Below are 15,445 nucleotides of genomic sequence, written 5' to 3' on the forward strand. Positions count from 1 at the left end.
TTAACGTGTATTAAAATCGATGAGTTAACAAGATTCCAGGGGCAAAACCGTGCTTCGACTACGATCCTATCGTTGTGTATTCGACCCGACCGAGTTAATTTGGCGACAAATCGAAAGTTACGTAGCCTCTGAAAATACCGCTTTTAAAATATCTGATGTTAAAAATTTATGCGTAAAAACCATCGATAAAACGCTAGAAAAAAATGGAAAAATCGTATGAAACATGTAACAGATCCTATTGAACCAAATTAATGGGAATCGGATAAAATAATAAAAAACAAATTTGAGCCTCCCGTTGTATCTCTTAATACTGACAGCATTATGGATTTCTAGTAATCAGATGACGTAAACTGAATTGATTTTATTATGTTTAACGTAGAAATTTTATCTAACATATTAATGAAATTTTACTGTTATGGACAATTGATAATTTCATAACTCTTAAAAAACTCGAAAATGTCTTAATTTATTTAAATCTAAAATATAATAGCCCGTAGTTACTGACGTAGTTATTAACGTCGCGTAGTTTCTTTTATACGCATCGGGATTTACAGGAAATGCTTGTGAATCGGCCACTCGAACACTCGTACACGCAGTTTCGTTTACTTCAATTACGCTAACTGAATAAGAGATATAGGTCTGCAGCAATTCTAGTTATTTTACAACTTAGAATAGTAACAACTTGTAAAATTTACAGATTAATCATAAACGTCAAACGATCTATTAAAAAAAACCTCGATGTTTATACATCGATGGTGATCCCAAGGTTAGCGATTATAAAATCCATAAATATTATTGCGACAGTCAAAAAAGGTTACGAGTAATGAATGGCGCGTGAACGAAATAATTTCTACAGAATTTTTTAATATTAAAAAAAATAAAAAAATATTAATGCTGGATTTCGGGAGTGAAAAAGAACTTGGCAACAGCGCCCATGACATATACAACATACGTCAGTGCCGGTTAACGTAATGCTATGTAAACCTCAGAAGACACTAACACAAGTCAGAGGAAAAAAAACCGTATAACAAGAGAAAAGAAATATAAAATAAAAATTGTACCATAATTTAATAAAATATGGTAATATACAGATTACTTTTATTCCAAATAATTATTTTTATTTTGTAAAAAAAAATTAAAATTGTTTGAATACACAAATTTTTCTTTAAAAAATACAAATATAAACTAAGTTCAAATAATCGAAAACTGGGAGTCACCAGATACAGATTTCACACACTCCTATTTAATTTTTTAATTTATTAAAATAAATCGAGGAAGAAATTCACACAATTTTTTCAGTAGTAAGAAATTATATATTTATATGTATGATTTTTAAATCAAATTTAGGGTAGTAAGAAATTATATATTTATATGTATGATTTTTAAATCAAATTTAGGGTAGTAAATTTTTTTATTTTTCAACTATTGAGATCTTCTTTTTAATCTTAACAACCGATTAATAAACGAAAAATTGAACACATTGATTTAAACAATATGAAATTTACAAACTAAATTTGACAAAAGCAACATATAAATGGAAAATACATTGAATATATTAATCGATTACATACATTTCGGGTTCCCTAAACTTTTTAAGACGGTCACCGTCGGTAACCGTCCAACCGGATAAGACAATAATTACCTTTGGAAAAAGTTCCATTAATTTAAGAGTCGTTCAAAACGTAATATTTCAAAGCTTTATAACATTCTGTTAACACTACAAATAAAATTACAAACCCTTATCCAAGTCGATTGATTTAAACAGTACAAAATTAGAATAGAGTTCACATTTTTGGAGGAGAACTCAAATTTTTTAATTTTCTGTAAAAAAACTCAGTACACCAAAAACACCAAAACAGAAATGTCATGCTTTCCATCAATCCAATTTGTAAAGTAGAATCCTATTACGTCACATAATTAACTCAACCGATATATATATATAAATCGAGGAACCCGTCGATTTATATAGCCGGTCAGGAACCCGCTGTGTTCTCTATCCTCACTTGTGAGAATAATACTGATAAATAACAATTAAATCCTGAAAAGCTCTCTTAACTCCACGTTTCCCTCGTTCTTGATATAGAAGCTCTGATACGGTCCTGCTGTAAACAAACATAACCCTTTTGGTTTCCCGTTCCATTATTCCCAAAATCTCGGGAAGGAGTCAAGGTAGACTGAAAGTAGATTTTTACTATATAAATAGGAAGAAGGTTTTGGTTTGTTCGAGATAAACAAAAAATCTACTCCATCAATTGCAGTCAAATTTATACTCATGTTTCTTTGCATAACTGAGAAAGTTTTTGGATATATTTCATCTCGAAAAAATACATATGTATATAAAAATATATTAATTTCTCAAACACGGTACTGCTGATGTATTAAATGAATAAATTAATAATTAATGTAATCCACCTTAGCAGCACGTTGATATATACTCTAGATCGTTCGGTCTACCCGGAAGCCATCATCAGGAGTTAAAACTAATATATTTAAAGTATTTGAATATACTAGTAGGACCGGGACATTCACTACTGTTTTTTTTTTAATTTTTAACTATGATTTTTTTAAACTTTTGACTTTTAAATATATTAATTTTAACTCCTGATGATGGTTTCCGGGTAGGCCGAAAGATCTAGAGTACATATCAACGTGCTGCTAAGGTGGATTACATTAATTGTTAATTTATAAAAATATATGTAATAGTGGAAATTTTCCGGTTTGAAGCACAAACTTTAATGAATTGAATTAATGAACTGTCAGCCTCTATCGCTGTGTGAGCTGGATTTGAACTGAACGATTCAAATCAATCGAACGAATATTACAAGAATAATACATTAAATTTACGTTAAATACAACAATTTTAAATAAATTTAAACGATTTCTATTAAAAATAATGGGCTTCCCATGGGGACTGCGTGTGAGGCTAGAGTGATGAGGTATGGAGCACCTCGTACGAGGCTAGACCGATCATCACCATCAACTGATAACCAACGGAGTGCTTCTGGGGCGCTTTTTTGAGAGATGCAATGCATCAGGTACACTCTCGATGTAACAGATCACGGTTATAACCGTGATCTTTGTTTATATATATATATATATATATATAAAGTTTGTTTGCTTGTTATAGAGAACCAACTGACCAATTACTTTCAAATTTACAAGATATATTCATGTTATCCCAGGGAAGGTTTTAAACCGTCGACCGAGGCCGTAACTCCCTCAAAGATTAAGATATTAAAAATAAGCATATTTCTTCGCCCCCAAGGAGGGTGAAGTTTTGAAGTAAAGATATTCGTTAAGGATAAAAATAGCTTAATCCTTTTACTTCATTATTATATTTCTGCCACCATGACAACAAAAGTAAGTTATGAATTTTTCGTCGTCAAAGGTGTGTGCACTTTAGTTATCACAGTTACTGTTTCATAATTTAGTTTCTTTTGCAGGTTTCTATAAAGCCTAAATACTTTAATCGCTATTTATCCGTATTTTTCTCACAACCGTGACTGTAACGAGCACTGCGAGAATCAAGGGGGCGGAGCCCCTACCGGATATATATATATATATAGAATGCTGGATGTCCTGGGAGGTAAACATTAGAGGAGACTAATGCGGTAGGTCCGTTGGCTCCGGGAGGCCCCTGAGCTAGTTCCGGGATTCGCCTGAGCTCACCTGAGCCCCGAGAGTCCAGGTTCTGGCCAGACGGCCCAATATGTTATAAAACGCATAGCCAATTATTCTTACGTCGAAGAACTAAATCAAAAACGATATTAGGTCGCCGTCCACAACGAAAAATTCCCAATTTCGTCCCCACGGGGGATGGGGGGCTAGGGCCACGAATTATGACTTAAAACCTTCCCACGGTAACACGAGTGTACCCTAAAAATTTGAAAGCAATCGGTCATTTGGTTCCCGCGTGATGCTATTGTAAACTGACAGAACCGCCACAAACTCTCATTTATATGTTACAAATAGATATATAAAACCAAAATAAAAATACAAAAGCTTTACGATTATAAGTTAACTTAACTGACATAAGAAAATCTAACACGACAACGCGTATATATAATCGACACACGTAACACGAAACTACACTCATACGAGTAGGAGAAATAATACAAGCACAAAAGATTTTTAAAGTAAATAAAAAGTATTACTATTTGAAAAAGTTTGAAGTAATTTTTAATTTACAAAGAACACTGGATTATTTAATTGCATTCGCAATTTTTACTCGCAAAGCGGTCACAAATAACAATAAGCTCAAAATATTTCTGTAACAAAAACCATCAATTCATTATATTGCGGCATATATCAAAGCGGTTTTTTTTAACCCGGCGTTTTATTTTTCTATCTTAAATAAGTACAACTCTCGTTTGAAGACATTTAAATCAAAAACAGGCATACTGGGAACAATCAATCAAGTCGTTCAGTCGGTTATTCGATCAAAATAGCGATCGACAACCTATATAAGAGGGCCTGACAGACTATCACAAATTACAATCTACCCACACTAATCAAGAAATAGTATTTCCACGTCCGTTTCGATCGACAAATTGAGTACGCGACCGTAAAAAATTTTATTAATAAAGAAAAAGAAACCTACATGTAAATAGATAGGTAAAGAATGACAGACCGATAGATAGTAATAAATTGTCAGATGCAGATAAATCGAGAATAGACATTATACAAAATATAACCTATCAATTTTCTGTATGGGATTAAGTATCTACAAAAAAAATCCTTAGCTTACGATACGGCTAAAAAAAATTTAATACCATTAATAAAAATAGTGTAAAATAATAATAACTTCCATTATTTTTACCATTAACCATTATTTTTACGCTTTAATACAAATATTTACATTAATAGCGCGTAATAATAGAGCTCAAAAGCAACTTTTCGTCTTGTTTAAGCTTCTCGTAAATTAAAAAAGATATAGTTTATTTACATTCAGGTCCACTTATTTTAGGAAAATATGATTAAAAAATTACGAACTAGATTAAAATAAAATAAGTGAGCGAGGTAAAAACAAATATTTTTACCAGGAAAATGGGGAGATATAAGAAAATATGTTCTGAAAATATCGAAATACCGGTGACCTGAACGGTCGGTTATACTATAAAAATCTACCAAAGATAGCAAATCTTCTGGAAATTTGTGGTCGTTACGGCTTGGACAATTAAAATCTTGTCGCATTAATTCTTATATGAATGCTAATTTTAAGTCTATTGAAATTACTACGTTTTAAATTTTTATTTAGTGCCTACTTTTACTATACTGCGTGTCGCAGTCGGCTGGAGGATTAACGCTTTCTATGTCGTCCGGCCGATCGGCAATACGAACCCAGGCTAAACCGGTCAAATTTTAACACCATCGGCTCTTCGATTCTCTCTCCAGGTCGTCGCTCTAATACCGGCTTCTAAATCTCCCCTGGCAAGGAGATTTAAGAATGATGTAGGTACACTACAGGGACGCAGCTGCCTACGGAATTCAAGAAACCGGCATTACTTATCCGGAAACTTCTGAAATATATAGTTAGACGTAAACGAATTGTATAGATGATATTCAAACAAGTCTCGCCAAAAAAAACTAGTGAGACTTATTAACCAAAACTTTAACGAAATTTTTAGCTGAAGATTAATTTCAATCTTCGATGGACTCAGCGCTCTCGGCCTCGGTTTTTTGTGCAGCTTTATTACACGTTTATTCTTTTAACCTCTCCCTCGTTCTATTCTAAACAGGACAAAATTAAGCCTAAAATGTCACAACTTTTTAAGTCGGAAAGAGGATATTCGAAAAATATCGTTTCTCTGATATGGAGTATTTTAAATTTCATATATAAATATCTAACAGTTTAACCGAATTGTCGCCGTAATCTTCATTTTGGGTCTTCTTCAAAAAATATCCGTAGTCTCTTAATCGATTTACGATCGTACCGTTAACTAATCGCAATCCTAAGACTTTTTTGCAATTTTAAAAGGTTTACAAAGTTTTTACTGAATAGTATACGACGGGAAACTTATAAAATTTTGTTTTCTTTATAAGGGATGTTTTCTTCAATTTATTAAGATCTGTATGAAATGTTTTCTGAAATTAAGAAAATAACGTTAATTAAACTTATTTTTTAAAACTAAAAAAAAAAAAACTGTTTTAACATGAATAATAATGAAAAATATTAAATAACAATCTATTCTTACAAAACGTAAATTAAAAACAAAGAAATATTTAGTTTCCAGTAAAGAAAAAGGGAAAATAACTTTAAAATTCCCTATACACGGTAATACTGCAAGTGAATTTGCCGTGTAAAAATAAACAAAAACAACATCGTAATAAAATATTATTTACAACGCCGCCTAGCAATAAATATATCGTAAAATAACTAAACAGCCATGCATTCTTGAACTTATATATCCACTGCAGCATTTATTCTTTCCTTAACCTAAGACAATCTCTCTCAATGGAAAAACATTTCTTTTTATCTTTTCGACCGTAAATTTTTCCTCCCCGTTAATGTACCATTTTTCTTTCAGTTAAAAGTCCGTCCGATTTGTTTCTCGTTTCTCCCCTTTATTTATAATACAGATCGAGGTCATCGAATCTGTATTATATAGTACCAAAAAAATAATACGTAGGTCTTCATTTTTAAACATTACCGGTCGATTTGTTACTACAATAATACCTAAGCCTATTATAAAAAAAATTATACAGGATCAGAAGAGCTCCTTTCTAAATTATTAAAAATGATGGATGACTCGCTTTAAATTGTTTGGAAAACGTTCTTTCGATTATTGTACGAAGCGAATTATGGAAATTCTCTTCGGCAGAATCACTGGTAATACTGTTGTTAAACATACTTGGCGTTAATAGACCTAAAAAAGGCATTCGATAACGTAGACTGGAATAAAATATTCAGCAATTAAAAAAAATTAGGGTTCCAATACAGAGATAGAAGAACAATTGCTAACATGTACAGGAACCAAACAGCAACAGTAATAATTGAAGAACATAAGAAAGAAGCCGTAATAAGAAAGGGAGTCCGACAAGGAAGTTCCCTATCTCCGTTACTTTTTAATCTTTACATGGAACTAGCAGTTAATGATGTTAAAGAACAATTTAGATTCGGAGTAACAGTACAAGGTGAAAAGATAAATATGCTACGATTTGCTGATGATATAGTAATTCTAGCCGAGAGTAAAAAGGATTTAGAAGAAACAATGAACGGCATAGATGAAGTCCTACGCAAGAACTATCGCATGAAAATAAACAAGATCAAAACAAAAGTAATGAAATGTAGTAGAAATAACAAAGATGGACCACTGAATGTGAAAATAGGAGGAGAAAAGATTATGGAGGTAGAAGAATTTTGTTATTTGGGAAGTAGAATTACTAAAGATGGACGAAGCAGGAGCGATATAAAATGCCGAATAGCACAAGCGAAACGAGCCTTCAGTAAGAAATATAATTTGTTTACATCAAAAATTAATTTAAATGTCAGGAAAAGTTTTTTGAAAGTATATGTTTGGAGTGTCGCTTTATATGGAAGTGAAACTTGGACGATCGGAGTATCTGAGAAGAAAAGATTAGAAGCTTTTGAAATGCGGTGCTATAGGAGAATGTTAAAAATCAGATGGTTGGATAAAGTGACAAACGAAGAGGTATTGCGGCAAATAGATGAAGAAAGAAGCATTTGGAAAAATATAGTTAAAAGAAGAGACAGACTTATAGGCCACATACTAAGGCATCCTGGAATAGTCGCTTTAATATTGGAATGACAGGTAGAAGGAAAAAAATGTGTAGGCAGGACACGTTTCGAATATGTAAAACAAATTGTTAGGGATGTAGGATGTAGAGGGTATACTGAAATGAAACGACTAGCACAAGATAGGGAATCTTGGAGAGCTCCATCGAACCAGTCAAATGACTGAAGACAAAAAAAAAGGTGTTGTTAAAGATGGCTATGTCGAAAAAGTTTTTCCATCTGATTCGAAGCGAGTTGTACAAAACTTGTAATAATTCTGAAGCGTTATCACATCTAAAATATGCACGACGCAAGCAACAATATAATAACGTAACCGATTGCAAAAACGGAATGAATTACTTAAGTGAAAAATAAATATTTAAATTTATTTTTTTTAACTCTCAAAATTATAAATAAAATCTACCGTCAATTTTTTCACGAATTATGGGCATTTACATATCATCGGAGAAGATGATTTTTCATAATAGAGGCTTACGAAAAAAAATTCCTAGTAATAATTAACGTATGTAATTCTATTTAAAATGAAATACTTAATTAGACAGCTAACAAAAAATGCAAACAACATTATGATGAAACTGTAGTTTAATATCTCTTTTATTTATAAATTAAATAAAACTATTCTTATTTGTATTATTTAATTAAGAAACCGATTTAAATTAAGTAATAAGACCCTCTTTTTTGTGTATTTTTTTATTTTATACAGTACATCTTCAAGATTCAATCCGGCCTAACACCGTTAGTTTCCGACGTTCTCACTAGGTGGCATGAGCGAAGCAGTAATTCCATCAGTTATCATGGAGCCGTACACCGGTGCAGTACGGGTTACGTGTCGTTTATGGTTTCATGAATCCAAATCGGCTACTACCGTTCGGAGACAATTCGCAAACAACCGCCTCAAAGACAGTATGTTATTGCACGGTACAATCGTTTCCGTGAAATAGGTTGTGAATCGCACATGCCGCCGGGCCAGGGAAGACCTTCAGTTTCTAAAGCGGCAGACATTCATTCGCTGTCCAAGTAAATCAACGGGACCCGCCAGCTTAGAATTAAATATTCCTAGGGTTAAAGAACGGACAGTATTGCGTAATCGACTGTCATTTCAACCCTACAAATTACAACCGATACAAGCTTTGGGTGAAGGAGATAAAAAAAACAAACAAAAAAACTAACTGAGTTTTGTGTAAACATATTAGAAAAACCGAAATAATTATCTAAATAAAATTGCGTTCGGTGTCGAAGCAACCTTCCGCACCTGCAGTAACATCAATCGACATAATGTTCGGATACAGGGTAAAGGGAATCCACATTACACAATCGACCTAAGGGAGTTACCTAAGGTAAACGATTTTTGTCACAAAAGCTGTCACAAAATTTACGAGCCCTTTTTTTTTGCCGAGTCAGCTGTAAGTGGCGTATCAAACCTGGACACGCTTGAACATTATCTAATGCCACAGTTAAAACATGATACGGGCCCAGAATTTACTTTCCAGCAAGATGGCGTGCCACCGTCGTGCAGTTGTCGATCTCCAGTTGTCGATCTCAATAGCGAAGCGCCTATTTGAATCGGATGCGGTGGAACAATCTCCTGGCCACCACGATTGCCTGATTTACCTCCAACGAAGTTCTGCGTATGTTGCAGACAAGAGATGTTTGTTCCTCCGCTTCCAGGAAATCACCGCATAACACAAACAGTTTCCATCATACATCAACACATGGTTCATAGGATTTGGCAGGAAATTGAATACTGATCGGAAATCTGCCGTGTTACAAAGGGTAGCCGCATTGAACATCTGTAAATTAAACTTACAGATATACTCTATTCAGCATTGTAAGAAACATTCTTGTAAGATACTTACTTTTTTCATTATTCAAGGTTACTTTTATCTCTGAATAAAAAAAAAAATTATAAATCTCATTTCATCACACTTTTTTTTATGGATGTACTGTTTTGAAGGTAACGTTATAGATTTGATAAAATATATTTAAAAAAATGTAGAATGTTGAAAAGAAAGAGAGGAAGCGAGGTAAAAATATTTGATTTTACAATATTTAATCGACAGCCAAACAGCGCCCAAACAGCAAACCATGTTAGGCGAAGAAGTCACTACTACCACAGGTAAAATTAGGAAAAACATGCAGTAACATAATTTAAGAGGATTATAAAGCCGTTTATTACTCTATTACAATGTGTAATAGATATTTCTACGTGATAATGTACTATAAATATTAAAGATTATCGTATAAAGATTATTAAATAAAATATTACAATGCGATTCTCTACTGCTCACAAACAAACTTCAAAATCAATTAAAATTAAAAAAAATATATAATTGCATTGTCTGTTTTCCTGTTCTGGCTTTGTAGATAAGTACACTTTTTAATTTAATTTTTGTCGAGAAAAGGTTTAATTACTAAGAAAAGTACACATTGGTACGATAAATGCGAACATAGATTTTTTTTTATACTAACCAAGGCTGAAATAAACGGCGAACAACATGAAATTCAAGTACCACAAAGACACAAGTTCACGTGTTAATGTATAATTTCTTTCCTTTTTGTTTTACTGCTACTGGAGATTAGAAATAGCACGCACAGAAGAAAGGGATAAAAATCCTAGGCGTTTTCCTGCGTGTAATAAAAGACACAAGTCTTTAAAATTATCTCAAGACTTTATAACAGGTGTTTTCTTTCATCAGCAGAATTACGAATAAAATAACGGAAACGAAAGAAAATAATTCTCAATAAAGTTTATATAAATTTAAATAGTTTCCGCTCTTTAAATTGTATAAATCAGTTTCTGTCTATTACTTTGATGAAATAACTACACCGTCTAAAAGAGTACGTCAACGGCAAGATTGTAAGCGATCCAAATGAACAGAAATCTTAACAGAGGCAAACAAATCGTGACAGGATAATATATAATACATTATTACGCAAAACATTTCTATTAAAACTTACCGGCTAATGCGACTCTTGCCGGCCGCGAGACTAATCCGCCATAGGAATTTCTAATTAGACATCTGTATGCGCCTAAATCGGTTATTCCCTGGCCAGATTTCCTGTGAAGCACCTGAAAAAAGGTATAAAATAAAAATTACAATTCGCATTAAAGAAATTAATTATTTTACACTGATTACATTAAAAAATAAATAAAAGACTGAAACCTAGAAAGAATCTGGCGACTTCAGGCATTATTCAGGCGGAAACCACGATTCGTTCTGGTAACACGCCACCACAAAAAATCATCTTGACGCAGAAGAGTACTTTCCTGAAAAATTATATTTTTCCTACCGTGTAATATTCGCACAAATCGTTGATAAAAAACAATTTACAGTAATTAATTTTCAAGTATTTTTAGAAATCATCCTTTTTTTCAAATAATGATCTATCACGGAGTTCGTTAAAACTTCGTCGTTAAGAGGCGACGAAGTCAACGAACTACGTTTACAGTTCTATACGTGTTTACAGTTCTATACCTAACCTAACAGTGAAATGAAAATGGGGAAAAAATAATAAGCGTGGAAACATTATATTTCAGTTCAATTAGATTTGTAATAAATTATATTTTCAAAAACTACCTCGAATTTTGTTAGACAACGTGTTTTTTCCACTTGATGAACCGCGGAACTCGAATATGTCATTTTATTCACTTTTTAATGTACCTTTACGAATGCTAGATAGCAGTACTTGATAGTACTAGGTAGCGTACAAAAACCTGATAACATACTTGAAATAATAAAATGTAAAAGAAAATATACTATCAACAAAAAAAAATGACCGTGAAATTCAATTTGTTTGTTCTAGAAAGGCAATAAATTTTAATAATAAATCCATAACATAACAACCAGTAATTATAAAAAAATAAAAGAATAATCTAACAAAACTCAGTGATATAAAAAAAAATTAGAATGAAATTGTAAACCGTACGGTAAGAATCTCGCACATATCATTTCTTCTGCTCAAAAAACGAAAATTTCTGTAATATCCGAGGGTAAGTCAATTATTATCCGCAATTTAATTATATTTTTCTTTATGTTGGTAGTACTGTCGTGTTGCGTAAACAACGCATGCGTGGTTTAATTGTTATGTCTGTGCAGGTTTGATGCTGTTAGGTTGGTTTCATATCGCTGCCCTGCAACAGTGTGTTGACGCAACGGAGTGTCTAAGAATGGATTGAAAAATTCAAAAATGGTCGCACAAATGTTACGCACGACGAAGGAGCCGGACGACCGTTTACCGCCACAAATGAGGAAAACATTGAGCGTGCACGTGACACGGTTTTCTTAGACAGACGAGTAACTATTGATGAAGTGGCACATCGTCTGCAAATTAGTCACGGTTCTGCCTACGAAATCATCCACAACAGACTTGGGTTTCATAAAGTCTGTGCAAGATGGGTACCAAACCGACTCAGACAGTCGCATAAACAAACGCGCTTGGACATTTGCCAAAAACATTTGGATCGCTATGGTATCTTCTTAGACAGAATCATCACCGGTGACGAAATATGGATCCATCATTACGAGCCGGAGAGTAAACGGCAGAGTATGGAATGGAAACATCCAAATTCGCCCTGCAAAAGTTCAACACCCAACCGTCCTCAGGAAAACTGATGCTTACGGTTTTTTGGGACTCACAAGATCCAATACTGGAACATTATGAGAAAAGGGGCACACGACAATAAACAGTGCGCGTTACAGTGAGATGCTTACTGCCAAGCTGAATCCTGCAATTCGAAGCAAACGCCGACAACTGCTGTCGAAAGGTGTTTTGTTGTTGCACGATAATTCCCGCCCACACTGCTGAAACAGTCTAGAAACTCAACTTTGAAGTACCAGCTCATTCTCCGTATAGTCCGGATCTTGCCCCTTCTGACTACCACTTGTTTGGTACACTCAAAGAGGCATTTAGGGGCCGCCGATTTACCTCGGACGAAACAGTGAAAGAAGCGGTGCATTCCTGGCTCACAGCTAAACCGAAAACCTTCTTTTACGAGGGCATCAGGAGGCTTGTGCAACAATGGACCAAGTGCGTTGAAATGCACGGGGACTATGTTGAAAAATGATGTACATGTAGGTTTCCTATTTGTATTGCAATAAAATGTATAACTACATTGCGGATAAACTGACTTATCCTCGTAAATAAACTGTTTTTAACAAAACTATACTGATATCAAAAAAGGTAAGACACATTTCTATTATCAAAATCTGTTAATAAATTGTATTTGTCTTTAAAAAAAAATACATCTTAAATATATGTAATAGACAACAGATATATAATAAAAGATAATCATCAATGTCTAAGCGTTCCATATAATAGCAAAAAAATAGAAAAATTCGATACAAAACTCTTACCCTGATTTCATTTACATGCAATATATATCACATTTACAGAAATAATACAATTCTTATGATTATACGTTGTTTAATAAATGAAATCGGCCCGGTAAGAATTTTGTAACAAATATTTATTTTCTTTTTTGCTTATTATATGGAACACTTAAATATTGTTTATTATCCATTATTGTATATCTATTTTCTATTACATATATTTAACTTGTATTTTTTTTTAAACAAAATTCTAAATGACAAATTTTGGTAATAGAAATGTAGTGTCTTACCTTTTTTGATATCTGTATCGTTTTGTTAAAAACAGTTTTATTTATATTATAGAAATTTCCGTTTTTTTAGCGGAAAAATGACATACAATACGGTATACAATTTCATTGTTTTTCTTTTGTATTCATTGACGCCTTTTACTCGTACACCCGAGCTATCAATAGAATAACCCTTTGAAAAAATAAACTCGAAATATGCGGCAACTGCAAACAATTTCCACTAATTTTCTCCAAATTATCGGTTGATGCGATCGAATTCGCTGCTATGTAAATATATAATTGCTACCGTTGATAAGTACACGCAGCTTAATCGAAGTTTTTTTACATCAAAATAAGCACAAATTACATTTAACAACACCCAAAGCAACCGTTAAGAAAATTATTTAATGCATCTTTACCTATTAGTTAGTTAACTAATAGGTAAAGAATTTTAACCGGTTCAACAGAACCGGTTAAAATTAAGTTAAATCCCGAAAAATAACCGAAAACAAACACAAATTTCAACTTTGAAAGATTAATATGAAATTAACTTTTTTTACACAGAAAAACACCGGTAATACGAACATGTACAGCTTCATTTTTCGACATCTATATCCGAAATTTCTTCCTGAGAATAACTTACACACCAAAGTTCAATATATATTAAATTATTAATTTAATTAAAACTGAAATACGGTACCGACACAACTTTTAGCGTCGCTGAATTTTTCATTTAAATATATCTATATTTTGATGTTAAATTATAAATACATACGTAGTAAACTATTAAAAGTTCAAAGAATTTTTTCTAATTATAAATGGTAAGTATCGCGTGTAAACAAATCGACCTTTCTTACAAAAAGAAACTAGTCAAATCTTTTCGTTGAAGAACGTGGCATAGGCAAAGAAACCGTAAAATGTCTCCAGTTTTGTACGAGGAGTTCTTCGACTTATCTCAGAATTACCTAAAATGCTGCCGATGATTTCATTACCGTTGAATAGTATGTCATTATGGTTTCCAATGAGTAATCGTGAATACGATTTCGTCGTAAGTGTGATTTTGGCGACTACAGTGATTCTCTTTTACCGTGAATTTCGCTTCATCATCTTCACATCTCCGCAGTTCTTTCTTAAGGTTTACTATATCGGTTATGTGTTCGTAAAATTGTTGGTGGGGATTAACGTTTATCTGGCATAGGTTACAGAAAAAAACACTCGTTACAATGTTAATTGGAAAAACCTTCCGTAGTGAATAACAATAAAATAACCTGACAGCAATCAACGAGTTGAATTCAATCGTATTACAAAGATAATTTGTATTAATAAATAACTTCTTTTTTCAAATCCGGAAGTGAAAAGAAATTAAATTTTTAAAAGGAGAAAACAAATAATAAGTAACGTGAAAAGTAATTTAAAATAAAAATAATAATTATAACATAAAATTAAGAAACATACACACATGCTTTATATAAGCTTATTCATTCACTCGTTCATTTACAGCATATCTCGAGGTAAACTCGATTACTTGTAAAAACTTTTCTGTTACTAGTAGTTAACTTTAAACTAAACTAACTTTACCGTAAAAGAAAAGAAAAAGAAAGGATGAAGTAAAGAACACGACAGATGGAAAAAGAAAACGTCTTCCTTTTTCTTTCAAAAGGATAAGCTGATATTCTGAAAAGTTTTAAAATAGAACGCTGATGAAATTACCGTTTTATTTCAAACCGCATTATTTCACAATTAATTCGTAATGAAATACTTGTAAATTAATTATTTAAATACGTAAAATTAAATTAAAATTAATTTACAAATGGAAACTTTTTAATTTACTTAGTAAATTTTTTCAATAAAAAAATTAAATTAAACGAATAGCTAATTATTACGATAAAAAAGTTATAAATGTTATCATAAAGTTTGCAGTAACTTATCTATTATTTAATTTCATTATTTCTAGATATCAAGCGCGTCGAGGGACTCGCTACATGTATAATAAATATCCTTCCGTGTACCGATTTAAATGTTAGAATCCTATAAAAATGTCTGTACAATAAAAAAATTACGCTGAATGATATAGTAAAATAACAATTTTCGTT

At 32.5% G+C, this 15,445-nt stretch overlaps 1 protein-coding gene across 1 annotated transcript in view; it reads right to left on the minus strand.

Annotated features, from left to right (window-relative positions):
- LOC142330122 (protogenin-like) overlaps positions 1-15,445 on the minus strand; it is a 473,346-nt gene that overhangs the window by 71,770 nt on the left and 386,131 nt on the right. Inside the window, exon 3 of the mRNA XM_075375205.1 lies at positions 10,715-10,826. Coding sequence (XP_075231320.1) covers positions 10,715-10,826 — 112 coding nt within the window. The remainder of the gene's footprint in view (positions 1-10,714; positions 10,827-15,445) is intronic.

The sequence above is a fragment of the Lycorma delicatula genome, chromosome 9, assembly GCF_047948215.1.
Source record: "Lycorma delicatula isolate Av1 chromosome 9, ASM4794821v1, whole genome shotgun sequence".
NCBI classification, from domain to species: Eukaryota; Metazoa; Arthropoda; class Insecta; order Hemiptera; family Fulgoridae; genus Lycorma; species Lycorma delicatula.